Here is a 20470-nt window from a genome sequence, read left to right as displayed (position 1 = left end):
ATGAGCTCTATTTGATTCTGCCCCTTTAAGTTCAACTTATTCTAGAAAGAAGGGTAGTAACATTGAACACACCATCAATCACTTCCCAACTCTAGCTTAGCCAAGTCACCGTTTCATTGTGCGTTATACAATGCAGTGTAATTACAGTCTCTCAGAAATACAAAGCATTGAAAATCCCGAGGAAGTTGACGCACATGAAACAATCACAAAATTACACGTCAAGAATGTAAACAAACAACAATAAGCACATCCGACTTTGTATGTCCTTGCATTGCAGAGCCAGTTGATTGACGGTTGTGCTATTGTGCCTCGATACCCATGGGGAGAGGTAAATTGTTCTTCCTCGGCGATTTTTAGTAGAGCCAGAACTTTATTTTGCAATGAAGAGGAAAATTTACAAACTTTTTTTTTTTTGTGTCCGTGATTACATAATTACAGTTTTCAATCAGTTTGTTGTCATTCAAGTTGAATGGTTATGAGACAATGAACACAATTTTGTTGTTGTGAGGTTAGGAATCGGATTGAAACTGTTGTTATGAGTAACTTCGACGCGTAAGGGAAAAAAAAATAAAAAGACTCGTGGTTAGCAATAATTGGAAGCTAGGATTAACTATGTACAGGTTGCCGAAGAAGTGACACCACTATTAATGTAGAAGCTCCAACACATGCACCATCTTTGATTCCATCCCCCCCATAGTTGATGCTGAAGCAACCTAGTGCCAATATAGATGCAGTAGTTTGTGAAATGTCGTAAGTCAATACAAAAGTAGAAGGCTACCCAGTAGCTCAGGTTGTAGTTGCAAAAGTTTTTTTTCTTTTTTTGCAGCATAATTGTTGCAAATACATGGAATGGTTTGGATTTTGCAAAAGTTTCTTCATCTTGTCCACCATGGCTGTTTACATAATACTTCTACAAATCGTGAACTCTAAACGTAAACGAGAAAACGGACAAACACAAGAAGTCTTCCAAAACATACCAAGAAAATATCAAAAGCTTAATTTTTTTCTTTTTTTTCTTCTCTTTTCCTCATGAGAATGCTTGGGTGGGGGCTATGGAATCATTGGGTCATTAAATAATAATCATTTTTGATGACCTGTAAATCTCTTTATATAGTTTGAAGAATAGTATTCAAATTCAATTTTCCAGGAGGGAGAAGTGTATATACCCGATCAACGGTATAAACGTATAATGATTATCGATGTGGAAAAAAGAATAGTGTACTATTCTAATAATGATAGTAACCGCAGATGGCTATTCTGGCTAATCATAATCCCAATCTTGATAGTGTTGTTGGCATTTTGGTTTTGGTGGAAAAGAAGAAAAGGTAAGAATCAGCCCAAAGTGGTTCCCATGTACAACAATGCCAACAATGGGTATTATCGGTCGAATGGGCCCAATGGACCAGTTGGCCCACATCCACTGCCTCCAAATGGAGCTTACTATATGCCTCAATATGTCCCACCTATGTATCCACAACAAGGTTCCGGTGTGGATGATAGCCATGTTCCTCCACCGTATCCACCTCCATCTTCAAAGTCACAGGGATATGCGTCATCCTCATCAAACATTTATACACCACAGCTACAATCACCACCACCACCACAACAACAGCAGCAGCAGCTAAGCAAGGAAGCTGAAGCTACAGGTGGTGAATATTCTGCCCCCAATGGCCCGCCTCCAGCTCATACTAGATAGATGTGTTTTGTTTATAGTTGGATAAGATTATTATGATGTTTCTTTACAGTTGATTGTGTAGATGAGAGAGGTGGTCGAGGTGTATACGCTTAGGTCTCCGTGTGTGGCTGGCGGTGTGTTCGTGGGTGTTCGTGGGTGTTCGTGGGTGTTCGTGGGTGTGGGTGTGTGTGTGTCGTAAAGCTGCATTACGCGACATTCGGATCCACTGACGCACAAAATTAAAGGATTGAAAAAGACAATGGACGCGTCAATCCTTGCATACAATAACCGAAACAGGCTTGTCCCACGCCATACAGGTCCATCAAAGAGCAAAGTGATGCCTCCAATTACAAACTAAAGTGATGAATAACCGTTGTAAGTGATACAGATTACTGAAACGAAATGCGCAGAAAAGCATGCTGGATTACAGCGATGTATGTACTTCTTCTTGAACCCATTATGCAGATAGAAGTTTCCATGCATTCAACTTATGATTTAAACCTAATTAGTAAATTGAATGGGCCAAGGTTGGAGTAGTAGCAGTTTACTGTTTTTACTTCTGATGTTAGGTATATATTGAACGAGATATGTCAGTACCGCTTGGGAAACCTTAACGTTAGACATTACAACAAAGATAGCTGTCTCTCAAATCAAGAGGTAACGTGATTCCATATTTTGTTCTACTCTGAGCTTACCAAAAAAAAACACGACGCTTTTCCTAAAATAGTAGTGGGAGGTGCAGAAGGGGGTATGATATGTACTCGACAATTTACATTCTTAAAATTGCGTTTCTACAACTAAAGCCCTTGATAAGTAGGATGTACACTTTGTATCCATTGTTCTCTCTCTCTCACTTGCAGATCTTTGTTCTTTGTCTCGCTGACGATAACAGTTTCCTTCGTCTATTTCCTACTGAACAGCCTTGACTACTCCCAGTTACTGCTAAAGAATTGTAAGTAACCATACACGTGTACGATTGAGTAGAGTGTGCTCTCTACCAAAGAGGTTAGTTCAATCTCGGCATAAGAAGCTACACTGTACTGATGTAAAAGCTTAGGCGAGTGAAGAAAGATCAAATAGAGAAATAAATAACACGACCACCAAACACGAGAAACAGAACAACGAAAAAAAAAAAAAAAAATAAAATAAAACAGACAAAAGAAGCAAAAGAAGAAAAGTTTAAATTCTCAAACCACATACGGTTTTTACAACCAAAACAGTTACTAGGAAACTCACCACTTCTTACTGCATTTATCTGTGTTTACTTTAGAACCATTAATTCACCCTTTCTCCCATCCACAATAGTACAGTACTGTATACGCAAAGAAACATGAGAAAGATTTGGAGTAGACGGGATAAGGAAAAACGGAAAAGTGTTTCAGCACCCACACCTCAATCAACGGTTGGTGATACATCATTCGTGCAAAAGCCCCTCAATCCTGAATTCAATGGCAGCAACACTTCACTATCGCTGTCGGAATTGAATGCGGACCAAACTTTCAACTATGATAACGACATTTCGTCTATTTTGGAGGAATCGTCAACCAATTATTCATCAATCAATGACAACAGATATCCAACCATTGGAAGTGGTCGAAAATTTAGTACTTCTACTGGAGATGACTCTGGTGGTGTACCTCAAAATGCCACAAATCTGATTGGTACTTCCGCAAATGCCAACCCAAGAGGATCTGTTTCTCCTCTCGAGTACAGACACCCCGTCAAGTTTCTGGACTTGATCAGACAGAACCACGATAGGACGTTGGTGAAACATAATTGGGTCAATATTATTGGAAATAACAATGATGTCAAAGAGAGCAACCTAAAGCTTTATCGTGCCGAATTGAAAGGCTCGCATCTATACTTGTACAAACCGCCATCATCATTGAATGTGAAACGGTTTAGAGTAAATGACACATCTGTGGTGGAAGAGCTGGAGAATGCCAAGGTGAAACACGCTGATATGGCTTCAGTAAACGACACTGCAAGTGACGTATCGACATTGATTGCCGATACCAAGCTGGTTGACACAAGTCGATTCGGACAGGCTGTGACACATTCCGGCCTCAAACACAAATCCTCCAACATAAGTGCAACTGAATCTCATTTGGGACACAATTCCAATTCGGAGCCACAAAAAGACACCAAGTCAGACGATGCTGTTTCAAGGACACCCACACCTACTCCATTACCACCGATATCATACCACAAAACGGTCTTGCCTCACCCAAACCTCCGTTACAATTTCATGACTCACCATTTTGAGACGCGTTTATTTACAGCAAATGAAAACAATGTCGAATCGGTAATCCATTTCTTTTGTTTTGTCAATGATTCTCGCGACGACTCAGGGGTGTACACCATTATCCATACGTTGCCGATCTTGCCAGGTTTCAGTCATTTGTTGAGATATCTTGCATTTTACCTAGGAGAGATATTTGACAATAAGTTCGAAGGAGAGTTTGATAAAAGTTTGATAGTCGAAAGGGTTCTCGCATTATTGTACAGCATTGAGCACCATTTTGAAGGATTTCTATTGAAATCAGATACGGCTCCACATATCCTAAGGATTTTGGAGTTGTTATCGGCTCAAACTGTACACTCGGACAGGGTTTTCAGATTCAAACAGGACATGTTGGGAAAGCAACAGCTACTCATTCAGTTGGTCAGTAATGACAGTCTACCAGGAAACATACAGCCGTTCAAAGATTTAGACTCACAAACGTTTATGAAGGATATCAAGTTGACCGATTTTGCACAAGTTATTAGCGAGATTGATTTGAAATATTTCTCAAGCTGGAATTCAAACCTCGACAAGTCGTTACTTTTGTACTCTGCAATTAATCAGACAGACCCAACCAAGGACTCATTCTACAAGAAGAATCCGTTGATATTCAACAACAATTACCACATCCATTACCTTTCACGATTGTTGATCAATCATATATTTATTGAAAACGGCACTGCGTCTAGGACAATGGCGGTCATGGAGACTAAAGCCCGTATACTTGAGAAGTGGATAGACTTGGGTTGCTTGTTGGATAAATCAGGTAACATGTCTTCATGGTTGGGGATCTCATCCATCATTTTGTCGCAACCCGTGTTGCGATTGACTAAAATCTGGTCACTTGTATCACCCGACTACATCAAGTTATTGAAGCATGATTGGTCCCCGGTGTTGTTTGAGTTGGACAGAAGATATTTAGTCAATGACACTAAAATGACCCGGCCACCAAGTATCGACAATGTAAAGACTCCCAACGTGTCCGCAAATGAAGATCGTGAGTTTAATTCAAAGAATTCATATCACATAATGGCACCACGAGGATTGGGAAAGATATATCCAAAGGAAAAAGTGATTCCGTATTTTGGCGACTTGGTGATCAACAATGATGGCGACTGTGCAGATGTTGACGTGTATGAGATGGAGTCGATTTGGAAGAAAATAAATTATTCATTTGATCGATGGAATGAGTATTTGTCTAATCTCTCCAATTTCAATGAGATTATCAACTACAATGAAGATGTATTGAGAAGGTATGATACGATGGGATTTATCTTTTCTAATGAAAGCTTGAATCAGGTATTGTATCTAGGAGCAAATAATAACAACCCAAGTGACAATGAGAAGTTGTCTATTCCGGAAAGGAAATTGACCGCTGTGGAAGATGTCCAACGGAATGATTTGAGAAACAAGTTGTTGCGATTGATTGAGTTAAACTGCGATTCCATGAATTTGGAAAAAGTCATGTCATTGTCAATACAATTGGAGCCCGATTTGCCTGAAGCTTACTTGAGCAATCCTTTATTGGAGAAATCGACCTTGTCCACGACACATAATTTGTTAGGCTTGAAAACCGGCAAAAACGCCTCTGGTGTCTCGTTAAATTCCGTGGACTCTTTACATACAGCTGATACGTCTCCCGACCAATCTCCCACAGCAAGAATACCCACATTCAACAACAACTATTTTCGTTTGATTTTGCCCAAATATGAGGAGCTAATGTCGGTTGAGGACAAACACATTCCGCTTGATCCCAGCGTGAACAAGCACAGTGTTGTTGTTGATGATGAGTTGACGTTTCGAGTGGATGACTTTGTCGATGATATGGCAGACCAAACCAGTACTGGTGGACTCAATTCCGTAGTTGAGGATTATGTCGCAGGAGCTGATGACGAAGATGATATTCCCGGCTTGGGCATTGATGTGGATGACATTCTCAATTCGGAAAAGTTTAATAATCTTACCATGTCTCCTAAACCAAACAATCCTTACAAGCATAGACTGTTGTCGAGAAGTGGGAGTGGATTAGATAATCGCAGCTCAGTGATGTCCGAGGGAACAAGCATTAGAAGAATGTACAAGTTTATCCCCAAGTATGCAACTGTGGACAAGCTTATAGATTTGTTGTTATTGGAGGGCCACTATTTTCGCCATGATATTCACATGGACTTGACCGAGTATCGATTTGTGTTTTTATTGAATTACAATTCATTTATAACGACAAAGGAGTTGTTAGATAAACTTGCTCATCGTTTCGTCAATTCTGGAAATGCTGTTTTATCAGTCATGAAGAAGAATTATTTGATGAAAAAGAATCATGGGAAAAGATCAGAAGAGACCGCCGCACTGCACTCTGATTTGCATATTGAATTCCCCAATTGGGACTTAGATCCAGAACTCGACCTTAATGAGTTAGGTGAAGTTGATTACGAGCTATTGTTGAAGATTCAAATCAACATTCTCAAAGTGTTGATTGTTTTGATCAACAATTTTTATTCCAATTTTTCATTAAACTTGGCTAACAAAAGCATTCTCATCAAGTTGTTGAAGTTGTTCAGTAACGAAATACTACAGTGGTATAACTCGAACAAAATAGACGCATCATTAGAAAGGTCATTTGAGAGCTTGGTGACGTATTACAAAAAGTTGAAAAAGATTTTCGTTAAAAAGACTTATCGACCAATTGAAATTACCAAGTTTAACAATTACTTGATCCACGAATTCCGTTTCAACAACTCCTTGCGTGAGGTGCCAGTGAATCGGAATTTACCCAGTCATAAAAACATTCACAAGATCGAGAAGTTTCTCGGCAAATTTAACAAGTTATTAACTGTATTTTACAGAGGCATTAGAGCCGAGGATTGGATCAAGGTTTTCAAGATTTTGGAAAATTCATTTGAATTGAATGCATTGTTTGATTTCAACTTGCAAAAACCAAATGTACCTGAAGATCAAATGATTGTATCAAATGTGTTTAATTTTTTCGAAACTTTGGTATCACCTAATGAACGACAATTGATTTTGAAGAAATTCCCGCTTGTGTTTCGCAAATTGTTTAAGTTGTATTTCCGATTCAAGACGTACTTGTTGGTGCAATTGACTGACGGGAACATCACCAATGAAGAGAGGCTTGACCGAATGAAGACATTGTTGATAATGGCAAAAGTATCCAAGTTGAAAATGGGCGATAATCAATTTGTATTTGAAGGAGTGGGGCACGTACCTTCATGCATTGAAACTGCTATTGTGAATGTGATTTATTCACCTGAAAGTAGAGCATATGCAAGTTTATGGATTAGAGCATCAACAGTGCTCGACCACAAGCCTAATGAGTTCAATAGTATTGACGAGTTGGTTCCGTCAAACGTTGGTATAGATGATTTACAATCCACCGAGCCATTGTTGCCGTGTTTTGGATGGGTTATTGAAAACTTGATCAGTATCAATAAGAGCCCCTCATTCCACAACAATCTTGTCAATTTCAACAAGAGGTATTTGATTTTCAAATTGATTAAGGAGTTGGGAGTTGAAGATGTTGAAGGTAGTGGCGCTGCCGTCACCGACCTGTCGGAGTTCTACACAAATGAGTCACGCGAGTTTGATTTCTTGTTGAAGTTGGATGAATCATTGGTTGTGAAAAGGGCGACTGAAGCTATGCATGAACGCGATGGATCAACTTTCTTGAAGCATGTGCTTGCTGATCAACATCAAATCTTGGTTATTGACAATCACAAGAAGAACCAACGTGATGCAAAAAGAGGCAGTGGTGGCGCCAATGTTCAATTACCTACAGCCCCTAGCGACATGCATACAATAACTCGAAGGACATCAAATACATCTTTGAGAAGACAATCCTTGACGTATAAAGCCAGCCCTAGTTCGAGGTTTAAACTTAGTGGCATCTTTTCCAAGACAAAGTCATTTTCACTACTGGGAGGAGGAGGAGGAGGTGGTGGTGGTGGAGGTGGGGTAGGAAGCAGTGGCAGCCCTGATCCGGGTGCAAGCTCCAATCCCAACTCGTCCTCCTTCGCCTCGACTGAGAAATCAGTTAGTGTGAATGAATTGCCAGACCCTTATTCTCACAGTGAAGGTAAGCAGAAACCATCTATTGTCATTTCATTAAAGAGTCGCAAAATATTTCCTGTTTATTTGTTGCCGTATGGGCTCAAGATTGATTCTGATGCGGGTGATGGAGGAGAATACTTTTTACAAGCTGCTAATGAAGATGACTTGAATGACTGGTTAGTCAAGCTAAATTACGCCAATCGTCATTGGTTTTACTCGCGGATATTGAATTTGAAAGTTACTAATAATCGAAACTTGGTATTTGGTATTCCATTGGGGTTTGTCACAGCACGTGAACAATCGCAAGTTCCACGCTTTTTGCAGTTAATTTTCAATGAGATTGAAAAGTTTGGTATCAAGGATGTTGGAGTTTATCGTATAAGTTCGTCGATTTCCGACTTGAATAACTTGAAGCTGAGTATTGATCGCTCAGGTACTATTGTTCCCGAGGCTAATGATGTGCACGTGTTGACTGGGGTTGTCAAGTCGTATTTGCGTGAGTTGCCGGATGCATTGTTGACTGATGGAGTTATTACTAGGTTTTTCCAGATTCATAAAGAGAGAAGGAGTATGAATGAGAAGCAAACTGGGAAAAGTGACGCCAAAGAGAAGATCAACGGAGATGAACCTGAAATAGAGGGTGTTGAAGAGGATGGCGTGTATGCAAATGACCAGGACCAGGACTTGGCGGAGTTGATAAAGTACAAATCGACATTGTATCAACTTCTTCCTCCAGCCAATTTATTCACTTTGAAAGCATTGATTTGTCATTTGAACAAGGTGAACCAATTTAGTGAATTTAACAAGATGACAAGCTCAAATATTGCCACTGTTATTGGCCCCGCATTGACTGAAGCGTCCAACTTGGCATTGTTGGTTAATAATTTTGGATTTATCAATTTGGTGTTGGAGAAGTTGATTGTTGAGTATGAGGTGATTTTTGAGAATCGGTTGACAAAGTATCATGGTGAACAGAAAGGTGGTGATGAAGGAACGACAGCAGGAGCGAGTAAGGATTCTGAGCGTGAGGTGAGCGGTGGTGGTGGTGGTAGTGGTGGTGATTCTGATGCAAATTCAGTTGAGCAAGAACCATCGACTATTCCGGGTGCTGTTGCTGCCACTGCACTTCTGGCTATCTCGAGAGAAGAGAGAAAAGATGACATTTACAAAGAGCAAGATAGAGTCATTAGAGTTCGAAGGAGTGTTGAATATGGACAATCTGATTGACATGATTAGTTTTATTTTGTATTTATTTTACAGTATACTTCGTATTATGATGTATAAACTAGGCATAACTGAGAAACATGTAACGACAGGTGACAAGGTGACACCTCTTTTCACGATTACGCTGTCTTTACCTTGTTATCCATCTTGACAATGTTTTTAAATCCATTGACTAGAATAATGATAGGAATAATCAAGTATGGCAAGTAAATTGCACACAATTTGAGCACCTGATCCTTACACAACCCGAATTGCCATCTCCCATCAATTGCAATATGTATCATGCATACGAAAGTGGTGAAACTTGCATTGAAGCCATAAATGACTGACCATAGGTGATATTGCACATCCAATTGTTTTTGTAGATGTTTTTTGACAAAGTAGAAGAACAAAGGGAGTTGGAATGCACATTCGACGGCGATGAACGTTTTGAACCATGTTTGCGGATGTGTTAGGAGTATGTCGTTGTTTTGCGACGTGTGGACTTGGACCAAGGTTGATGTTAATGATGTGTGGTATTTGGTGGGGATGATTACTGATGCGTCGATTAGGAGTGTGATGGGGATATGGACGAGGTAGTAGTAGAAAAGGAATGTGTTTAGCATGGTTGTGGTGTGGTGTGGTGTGGTGTGGCGTGTGAAGGTAGTTGGGGATTGAAGTGGAAGATGTTGAAGATCTTTGTTTTGATTTGGTTTGTGACGCGATGGTGGTGATTCTCATTTTTATCAATTTTTCTGACACGTTTTGAAAGAGTGTATTGGTCACCGGTAGAGGTTGACAGGACCGCTATATGGAATGTTACGTATTGCTAGACAAGTCAGAATTAAATCACCGTTAGTTAGCAATTTACAGTTTCGATATATTACCCAAATGTCATCATCATCATCATCATCATCATCATTACACACTGCTCTGCCATCAATACCCCAACTGGAAGACAAATCAGTACCCATAAACTCAACCCCTAAAGCTAATGTTGAACAACAACAACAACAACAAGAAGAAGAAGAAGAAGCGGTAATGCCAACAACGCCATCTTCTGCAACTCTGCCAAAGCTCTCCCTATTTCAGTCTTTTTTGGCATCAACTCCACCATTACCCAAACGGCCACTAATCTGGATCGATTGTGAAATGACAGGGCTTGACGTATTGGGGAGCGACGTTATCATCGAGGTCTGTTGTATAATAACCGATGAGCAATTGAATATTGTTGGTGAGCAGGAATTTGAAACTACAGTATATTGTCCCAAACTGCAATTGGATGCCATGGATGAATGGTGTACTACAACCCACACAAATTCAGGATTGATTGCAAAAGTGCTAGCTCATCGCGAGTCCACTAGTGACAAGGTTGAAACTGATTTGTTAAATTACATACAACGGTATGTGACAAAGCCTCGCGTTGGAGTACTTGCCGGCAATTCAATCCATATGGATAAATTTTTCATGATGAAGCAGTTCCCCAAAGTAATTGAGTATTTGCATTATCGTGTAGTTGATGTGTCTACAATTATGGAATTTGGCCAACGTCATGCGCCAGAGTTGATGAGTTACAGTCCCGGTAAAAAGGGAGCACACACAGCCAAAGCAGATATTTTGGAAAGTATTGAACAATTGAAGTGGTATAGGAAGTATTATTTCAAGCTGGATGAACAGATTCAAGATACCATTAAGGAATTTCAAGCTAATGGTGTTCCTAAAAGGGATTCTCTTTAAAAGGGGATGAGTTATCTTTAGTATGGTGTGTATGTTAAGAAGAATATTTTGTTTACTTACATGTGGCTGTGTGAGTACGTAAATGGAGCATTGGTTTTGTTGATTTGTTTTGATGTAGTTTCTAAAGATAGATAGAGCAAGTTGTGTGTTGTGTGTGTGTGTGTGTGTGTATGTGTAATTAAAATACCAGTAGAGCACGACTTTAGTGCGGTTGTGAAGAAAACCATCTACAAGCAGGTTAAGCTGTAGTTGTGATGCTTAGTGCAGAGAAAGGGGCTGTACCTTTTGCTTGGAGGGGGAGGAGGAGCGTTGGTTGAATTGGTATAGAGTTGTTTCAGCCTTTCAATTATAATCAGTATATGTTTTATTCGGCTTATTTCGGGATTTAGCATTATTATTGTATAAAAGCAAAAGAACAAACGAACAATTGGGGAGAAGAAGAAGAAGAAAATACACTCAAAGTAAGTAGAAACTGTACAGGGCTTTCCTCTGTGCTCACTTACTCATCCTCGGAACCTAATGCAATCTTCTTTTTTTTCTAAATATTTAAGAAAGAAACTGCCCAATGGTTGAAACACGGCGATAATATTCTTACTAAACAGTTTTCCCTTTTATTTTGTTTTTTTTATTTTTTTTTTAACTCGGAGACGGGGCTCGCGTAAACATTTCACGGAACCGAGAACTCATCGAATGCCCGAATAGAAATATTGTAGTGGTCACTCTACCTACCTGACTAATTAAGTAGTAGACGGGTTAGAAGAAAACGAGGCTGGTGTGTGTTGGTGTTTGATTCTTGCTATCATCCGCAATAGGTAAGTGGACTTCTTCAAATAAGCTATAGAAATACTGAATTCGGAGGCACAATACAATACATGCCAATTACAAAGACGGCACACGACAAAGATTACAATAGAGCCAGCAACATTCTACATTTGAAAAAAAAAAAAGTGGTTGGTGTTGGAATGTTGTGGACACATTGATCTACAAATACACTACAGACAGTAGCTAGTCTTTGTAAATGTGAGCTAAAGAACTGAATGTTAAAAAAAGTATCATCATCATCATCATCAAATTAGTAATAAAACATTGATTGTCGCTCCCGTATAAAATTTTTATTTCCGAAGATTTCTATTTTTTTTTATCATCATCTTCTTTTCTTTGGGCATTGGCTTCTCGGGTTAACTCCGTAAGTATCTACCTCCGAAGTATTGTGCAAAACACTTGTACAAATATATTTGCATCATCATCTAAATACATGTATATATATATATATAACAATCATCATCAAAGGGTCACTGGTTCATCAAAAACAGGTGATTTATTACCAATACAGATACAAAACAAATATGAAGTCATTATTCAAACCAAAGACTATCACTACTACTGCCGAGAACAACTCCCTATATCCCACAACCTCATCCAGTTCATCGGCATCTGTTATAGTACATCCAACATCCACATCAAACCAGTATCAGCACTGTTTTATCAAAAATGGACAGCTAAAGAGAAGTGGAAGTGGTAACAGTAGCTATTACAGCAATGGCAAGAACAACAACAGCAGTGAGAAACAACTGAGTAGACCCAGTATACCTACTCGTACATCCTCATTTTTAACTAAATTGAAATCCACAGCCAAGAGAGTCAGATCTAATGATAGTGGGACAACTGCTACAACAATAACGTCAAACAGCTCGAGGTGCAGCAAGAGTCGCAGTCAGAAGTCACTCGTCGTTAGTGATCAAAGTCTACAAGGTGCAACTTTTCTACCACAACAGCCGCTTCAGTATGAACAGCAACAACAACAACAACAACAACAACAACAATTAGCTGCGGAGACGCAACCCACAGCTGCAACTGAGGCTACTTTTGATGTAGACGAGACTTCATCTACCGTATCATCGGCCCCATCTTCTATATTATCAGACATTGCACAAAGCTCATTCGATGCATTCGCCACATCATCAAATCAAGCACACCACAAACCATACCAAGCAACTAACCAATATGAATTTAATGATTATGATGATGAGATGGAAAGCGTGATATCATTTGACTCGATGTTGGGCTCAAACGAGATTGAATTGGAAGATGAAGATGTCACTTACTATACCCCCTTGAATTATAACTACATGTATAAAGACAACAATAAGAATGGAGATGATAGTGGTCAGTTTGACTACAACTTTGATTACAGCTATGGAGAGATGGACCAAGACGGTGATCATGAAGAAGTTCTTCTTCTTCTTCTTCTCATACACGTTCTGAGCAAACAATTACTTGCGCTTAAGGAAAGAAGAGAACTTCGGTTGGAGTTGTTGAAGAACTTTTCTTGAGAACTGAACCTAATGAGGGTTTCTGGGGGGTGGCATATAGGTGGGATTAATCTTTTAGTTTTTGTATATAGTAGTTTAATACGAATATCTTTTGGTGTTTTTAGGAAATACTTTAGTCTATTAATATGTCACTCTGACAAAAGAGTAACTCATTTGCGATGTGGAATGCTGCACAGGCAGAGTACATACTACGGTGTAGAGTGTGTTGCCAGTACTAAATACATTCAAGCAGAAGCAGCTTAAACGATTTTCCGCAATAAATGTATGTGTCTTTCTTTTTCCCCACAAAGTTTGTATAAGTCATAAATAACCCACACAACACAAAAACCGTACACATACATTTGAATGGGGAACTCCGAAGTGGGTAAGAGCTCAATACAGAGTTCACTAAACTGTCTAAATACAAACACACACACACACACACACACACCCTCACACACTCTCTTTTTCTGTCTCCCCTCACTCCGAGCCCAAAAAAAAAGACTACTGATTAAATTGCACCAGGCGCAAACTTCGTCTGTTAGAATGGCCCAGAAAATAATGTCTGTCAGAGACATAAATTATTTATCCGCAACAAAGACGGAGAAATTTTGAGCACTACAGAAGACAGAACGAGTTGTGTGCCCCATTGGTGGCTGCTCACTCCGGGCTGGTGTATTGAGAAGTTGCAAAGGATCCCATCGTATGGTGATTGTAGAGGTACTCTATTCATACCCATGGATATGAAGAAGAGAAACAATAAAATTTCTCTGTCGTAAAATTTAGAAAGAAAAAAGAAAAAATAAAAAAAAAAAAGAAACTCCGTTTCGTAAAATCTTCTCTTATCAACACATTTATTGTTTTTCCTTTCTTTGTTTAGCCTGTCTCTATGTTCCAACTTCTCCACTTTTGTGAGTGATGGAGCCGTACAAGCATCTCCTTAAAGGTAAAAAAAAAAAGAGCGAGGGATATAAAAGTGTGGTGCGTACAAACGTTGAAGTGTTGTGTAGGAAACATAGTCAGCAATCAGAATCTGGTTCATTTTTTGCTTGCAATTGATCTGACGGTGAGAAGCTTTGATGCGAGGGGCCCTAGCAGATGATTGACTCGAGTTTTCGTTCTGAGAATTACCGCACGGCTAGGAAGAAGGTGAAAAAAAGAACTTTTGTTGAATTTCCGGTTATGAGATACTCCTCGTTTGTTTCAATGACTTTGTAAGTGGGTGCATCTTTTCTTTTGTGTCCAAGTTTTCGACTCGTAATTTGCAATTTAGCAATCATTACGTCTAAATAACCCCAACTTCCCTGCACCCACGATGAAACCTAATTTTTTTTGGGGAGGTTGCGTCTATCTTTGGTTATGGGGTACATACGCCCCGCCTCTCTTTCCAACAAGACGTGGGTGGGTAAAAATTTACTGCACAAATTGGACGAACTTTTTGGGTACTCCCATAGATTGGGACAAAGTAGAATGTGGGGAAGGGTTGGGAAGTGGGTTGGTCGATAAGTTATTTATCGAAATGTTATAAATAAGACAACTACAGGGGCCACAACATTTACAACAAACACGTAACATGCTGTTCCAATACAAATCTAAACCATGTCGTCAACATCCTCAATAGATAGCAATAAACCAGCAACGTACCACGTCGAACAAACCGAAGTACACCACTATCAAACCAACCAGACCACTCAATCATCCATATCGAGAATCCACACACATGGCGAAGGCAACGAATTAGTCACCATTGGAGGCCACACCTACTACCGCCACGAGTTGATGTCGGCATTTGGCGGATCCTTAAACCCAGGAGCTGCACCGTTCCCCAAATTCAACATCAACCCCGCTCCAGTTGGATTATTTGCCTTTGGAGTAGGATGTCTCCTCATGGGGCTATACAATGCACGCGTCATGGGTATCACCATCCCGGAAGTGGCCGTTTCCATAGCTTGCTTCTACGGGGGGCTTTGTACGACGTTAGCCGGCTTGCTTGAGTTCTTCACCGGCAACACATTTGCATTCACATTGTTGCTCTCGTATGGAGGTTATTGGTTCAGTTATGCTGCGATATTCATCCCGCAATTTGGTATTGCTGCTGCGTATGCTGAAGATCCGGTTCAATTCCAGAATGCCGTGGGATTGTACTTGATAGCATGGACAATCTGGACATATATCGTCGTCCTGCTTCTTTTGAAATCGACATTGGGGTTTGTTCTCATGTTTGTGTTTTTGGGATTGACGTATTTGGTCATGGCGGTTTCGTTATTTACTGAGAATTTGACGGTTGCAAGAGCCGGTGGAATCATTGGGATTATAACGTCGGTTATTGCATTCTATAATGCGTTTGCCGGTGTTGCTACTCCATTCAACTCGTATTTCGTTCCAAAGGTTGTTATGTTGCCCGAGGTAAGTTTTGGAAAGGGTAAGGAGTAGGCTTTGTACTAAAGTGGCACTGGTTATCGTCGTTGGGGGTTTTTTTTTTGTTTTATTTAATTATAATTCTTGATAAGTAGTATACTTGTAATTTACGTTGTTCGATGTTTGAGCTTCGTGCTAGTACTGGAAACTCTTTCATTAAAATTCCCACGCTTCTGATGGAGACGTCTTTGTTGGATAAATTTCGATGTGAAACTACGTAACAGTGGTCACATCTTTTGCCCACCTTGCTGGACAACTGATCTACATTCAATCGCATTTGAATCTATAAAGTTCATCTCTTGTATTACTCTATTCATTTAGGTACCAAAGGTTGCCAATCCGACATGGTTCTCATAGCACGACTCACGGGAGGAGGAGGAGGAGGAGGAGGTAATGGTGGTGACTGTCCAGTTGAATTTCCAGAAACCGTCCTTTCCTCTCCCCCATTAGCCAGATCCTCATCACTATCATTATTCTCGGTGGTTCTCAATTTCGACGAATGCAAAGAGGACGGCTTATTGGGAATCATTGGCTTTTTCAACTCACCATGGTGCAGCGACTTGACTGGCTTGTTGTTGTCTAATTGAGTTGGTGTAGAGACGGGTGAGTTTGAAATTGATGGCGAGTTCAGATTGGATCTGCTGGGGATCAATGGAGATGATGAGAATCCAATCGGGACTTTCATGGGTTTGGGTGATGTCTGAACACTGGACTGTGACTCTGCTGCGTGCTGTTGATTTCCATTGGATGGTAGTGGTGATTGCAATGGGGGTAATTTGCGTGGTAACTGCTGCTGCGTTGATGAACTAGTTTGCTTTATCAGTGATGAAATGGATGTTGCCGTTGTTTTTCTGGTAGCTGGTGGTGGAGGCACTCTTCTAGGCGCGGTCGAGTTTGGATTTGGTCGTGCAGGTAAGCTAGGTGCGTTTGGATCAAAATCATCCAACAAGTTCAACTCTGTCAACGCCTCATTGACAAAACTCTCATTCTTTGATGACACTGACCTTGTCGATGGAGTTGGTGACAACGTGTTTAATGATACCAAATCATACGAGTTTCCATGCTCTCTTCGATACTCTTTGTAAAAATTCTTTGCCATTGTTGATTTCTTGATCTTGTCAATAAACTCCACTTTGACTTCAAATGTGGAGTACACTGGCTTATGATCACTCAAGTAAACATCCATGACTGAATTGTAATTCATCTGTTTCAAATCATTACGTTTCTTCTTCACACTGAGATACAAAATCCGATCAGTCCATGAGGGGACACGTTGTTTCTCCGACAGATCATAGTTTGATGTCCCCTTGTCGAATTTATAAGTGGGGTAAAATTTAACTGCACCTTCATTGAATGTCAGAAACGCTCCCTTATCTCTCATTTCCAATTTCAATTGATCTTGTCTAGCAAGTTCGTCAAATGCCCCATGTTCAATCAAGTTTCGACATTGTCCATTGGGCAAGTCGATACGATAATTCAAATCACCAAACCAAATCACGTGGTCATGATCTTGAATTGAATAGTTTCTCGTAAACACCAAACCTTTCATGATGGTGGTGTAGTCATTGAATCGTTCAGTGATGGCGGTGGTTCCAGCAGCTAAATGCGATGTAAGTAACGCAAATGATGTAGCTCCGTACTCAAAGCGAACCGCACATGCTCCTTTGTTTGCGGCAATGCCACCTAACCCAGTCTTTTTCGATGATCCAGACACACGAGTCACATGCCCGATTGACGATTTCTTGACAAACAAAAATAATGACATAGATGCAATCGATTCAGTTCGCAACAAGACATACTGCTCGTGTTGGGAGTTTAGTTGTTGGTTCAATATGGCTGCCCATTTCTGCGGTTTGGTGACATCACCAGCAAGAAAAGAGCCCGCATTTAGTTCAATCAACTCTTGGAATCCAATGGCGTAGATATCAGGCACCTCTTCATTCTCTGGTGGGAACAACCAAGGCGTCAAATCAATATTTGCCAGCGGTTCCAAGGCATTGACATTGTATGTACCAGTAAAGATTTTGATATTTGCATCGGTGGTAAAGATTTTCGATTGTTGTTCCAATTGCGTTGTAACATACTCGCTCGCTGGGTCGTAAATCTTGACTTTTTTGGATTGCGGGCCACCAACACCAAGTAGCAAATCAATCGTTGACTGTTTCTTACCATCAACAAATGTATTTTGGTACATTCTTGAAACGGACTTGGTCACATCTGACAAGGCACCCGCAAGATTCATTTTCCCGGATCTTGTAAACGAAGACTTTAAAGCATTGGTTCCAGTGTAAATTTGCGATATAGCATCACCATGATCGGCCCATAGTTCATTGTGCTTGATGAGGAAATTTTCAATCATGGCGTGATCTCTTGCCTCGTTTCCGTGAGATGTTGTTTGCTGTTTGAGTATGTTTTCAAAAACTGTTCTGGAAATAACTTGTTCAATCAAGTTGGTCCTATCAAGACAATCCAAGCAATTGATCCTAAACACGCCATCCTGCCTAGTGATGACCAGATCGTGCTCCAAGTCGTACGAAAAATAACCAAATTCACGCATGGAGTCATACAATTTAGGGAGAATCCTAGTTGCACCGGCAAACCCACCTGCATTTTTTGTTTCCGCATGGAAATCAAATGCTGTGTATTCAATCTCCTCTCTACGGTCGCAGTTTTTGTACAATTGTTTGTACCTGTTTGATAATTGCACTTCTGAAGATTTTGTCTTTGATAGCAAGTCAACAATGTGACATACACCATAGTTTTCCCCAATGTCTGCAAAATGTTTATTAAACATTGGTTGCGTTGCCTCTAAGGATCTGGTGAGGGTAATCTTTGGATTGATTAAGGACGAGTCCTGCTCCCAAAACGTCGGTACTGATCCTCTGATTTGCGTATAGGTGAATATGGATTTTCTTGAAGGGTTATTGTAAATAAATTCGGTCTCAACAAAGTTTGCCACGTTTCCATCATCATCTATACCTCTAGTGTTGTATCTAGTCCCTGCTCTTCGACAGGATTGCTTTGATATGATTGTTATTGAGTCTAAACGACCCATTGCAACTGTTTTGGCAAACCCTCGAATGACAGTAGTAAGAAACCTATTTTCATCCAATACGGTTCTATTGTGACTGTCCAAGTTAGATCTAAACTGTATCATTTCGTCCATCAAGAACGAATTCCACATGTACTGTGGACTGTAATGGTTCAACTCGTCAAGAGTATCATTGACGCCTCTGGTTTGCAAAGTGGATGTTAGATCGAAATCATTTGAGTAGTAAAACGATCCATTCGAAAGCAACTTTCTAAACTCAAAACAAGGATGTTGGACGCGATTATACCTTGCATCATCATCGTCATCATTGGTAACCACGGGGTAACCTTGTGAGTCCAACTCAACAAAGTCCCACTCACTATTGTTTAAAGACACAAAGTCCACCGAGTATATCTTATCCACCGTTTCCTTCTTAATAGGATTAGCCACATTGGTCAAGGCCCCCGTGATCACGGAAAGGAAAATTTGATTGTCGACATAAATTAACCCTAAACATCCATACACTTCTCTTCGGAGCAATGTGCGAAATCCAGCTTCCGGGGTGATATTACCGTTCGGTACTAGCTCCAAGTTGACTGTTGGCTTGGGAGCGTTTGTTTGTTTAGTCGTGGTTCTAAATGTCAAACTGCATGTATCGGAATACAAAACCAAGGTTCTCGGGTTTGATTTGTATAGGAGTTTCATGGTAGTGTATTTTTTTATGCTTGGGGGGGTCTATATATGGTTTAATGCGAGGTTGGAAACCAAATACAAACCCACTTTCTCGCCCAAGGGATCAGTCCCACCCCCACAACACAACACAACACAACCCTCGCGTGAGTTTTTAATGAGTTGTTGAATCCGGAACCAGATCAAAAATTTTTCCACGAGTTGATTTGCTGTGAGGCCGAGGATTGGGCTACGTTATCATTGACAATAAAAAGGAGTGCAAATATACCTGTGACCACCTCCCCTTTCAACCACACCACTTACCTATGACTTTCAAAACAACTTTAAACAAGGAACTTGAGAAGTATCACTTAATTCTTGGATCAACTTCTCCGAGGAGGAGGCAAATACTTGCGGAAAATTTCGGAATCACTAATTTTGCAACCATAGCATCCAACTTTCCAGAAGATTTGGCAAAAAGCAATGTAACTCCATTGGCGTATGTGCTGCTAACAAGTTCTAAAAAGGCAGAAGCGATATACGACACACATCGCAACACACTTGAAGAAAAGACATTGATCCTCACTTGCGATACTATCGTCACTAGTAATGGAAAGATATTTGAAAAGCCAATGACAAAGTCGGAGCAGGCCAAGTTCTTTGAGTATTTTAGAGCACATGGAGATGTTGAGGTCATTTCGGCAATAACTGTGTTCAAAGTTGAGAATGGAAAGGTTTCAGAGTATAGAGATCATGCAATCACCAAGCTATCGTTCAGGACGGATAACGATGACATTGTCAATGCGTATATTGAGAGCGGTGAAGGATTGGAGGTTGCTGGTGGATTCAAGTATCAACAACTAGGCTGTTTATTATTTGATTCGATCTCTGGTGATTACTACAACGTTGTTGGGTTACCTACAAACACCTACACTCTTTTGTGTAAGGCTGTCAAGTAGTTAATGAATGTCGCAGATTATTTCTGTGCCATTTTGCGACACTCCTTTACTCAAACTCATCGCAACAAAGAAAAATTAGAAATCAGAAAAATCAGAAAATCAGCAAGTCATCAAGAG

The 20470-nt window shown here is 40.2% G+C and overlaps 7 protein-coding genes across 7 annotated transcripts; 6 read left to right on the top strand and 1 right to left on the bottom strand. All coding sequences in view use genetic code 12, as the record gives it.

Moving 5' to 3' along the window:
• Positions 1-1189: 1189 nt before the first annotated feature.
• Positions 1190-1696, top strand: KGF57_000898 (uncharacterized protein; the record flags this gene model as incomplete). The annotated part of the gene is made up of 1 exon (XM_051755414.1): positions 1190-1696. One exon carries the CDS (start codon positions 1190-1192, stop codon positions 1694-1696), a length of 507 nt encoding a protein of 168 aa, XP_051610672.1.
• A 1309-nt stretch (positions 1697-3005) lies between these two features.
• Positions 3006-9251, top strand: BEM2 (Bem2p; the record flags this gene model as incomplete). The annotated part of the gene is made up of 1 exon (XM_051755413.1): positions 3006-9251. The coding sequence occupies one exon, from the start codon at positions 3006-3008 to the stop codon at positions 9249-9251; it is 6246 nt and encodes a 2081-aa protein (XP_051610671.1).
• Positions 9252-10118: 867 nt separating this feature from the next.
• Positions 10119-10964, top strand: REX2 (Rex2p; the record flags this gene model as incomplete). The annotated part of the gene is made up of 1 exon (XM_051755412.1): positions 10119-10964. The coding sequence occupies one exon, from the start codon at positions 10119-10121 to the stop codon at positions 10962-10964; it is 846 nt and encodes a 281-aa protein (XP_051610670.1).
• Positions 10965-12310: 1346 nt separating this feature from the next.
• On the top strand, positions 12311-13540 carry KGF57_000895 (uncharacterized protein; the record flags this gene model as incomplete). Its single annotated transcript, XM_051755411.1, has 2 exons — positions 12311-13181; positions 13497-13540. The coding sequence occupies 2 exons, from the start codon at positions 12311-12313 to the stop codon at positions 13538-13540; spliced, it is 915 nt and encodes a 304-aa protein (XP_051610669.1).
• A 1335-nt stretch (positions 13541-14875) lies between these two features.
• Positions 14876-15709, top strand: KGF57_000894 (acetate uptake transporter family protein; the record flags this gene model as incomplete). Its single annotated transcript, XM_051755410.1, has 1 exon — positions 14876-15709. One exon carries the CDS (start codon positions 14876-14878, stop codon positions 15707-15709), a length of 834 nt encoding a protein of 277 aa, XP_051610668.1.
• A 298-nt stretch (positions 15710-16007) lies between these two features.
• On the bottom strand, positions 16008-19430 carry KGF57_000893 (phosphatidylinositol-3-/phosphoinositide 5-phosphatase; the record flags this gene model as incomplete). The annotated part of the gene is made up of 1 exon (XM_051755409.1): positions 16008-19430. One exon carries the CDS (start codon positions 19428-19430, stop codon positions 16008-16010), a length of 3423 nt encoding a protein of 1140 aa, XP_051610667.1.
• A 290-nt stretch (positions 19431-19720) lies between these two features.
• KGF57_000892 (nucleotide diphosphatase) lies at positions 19721-20353 on the top strand (the record flags this gene model as incomplete). The annotated part of the gene is made up of 1 exon (XM_051755408.1): positions 19721-20353. One exon carries the CDS (start codon positions 19721-19723, stop codon positions 20351-20353), a length of 633 nt encoding a protein of 210 aa, XP_051610666.1.
• Positions 20354-20470: the final 117 nt, after the last annotated feature.

The sequence above is a fragment of the Candida theae genome, assembly GCF_024610275.1.
Source record: "Candida theae strain CBS 12239 chromosome Unknown scaffold12, whole genome shotgun sequence".
In the NCBI taxonomy this organism is placed as follows: Eukaryota; Fungi; Ascomycota; class Pichiomycetes; order Serinales; family Debaryomycetaceae; genus Lodderomyces; species Lodderomyces theae.
This window is presented reverse-complemented; position numbering and strand designations above follow the sequence as displayed.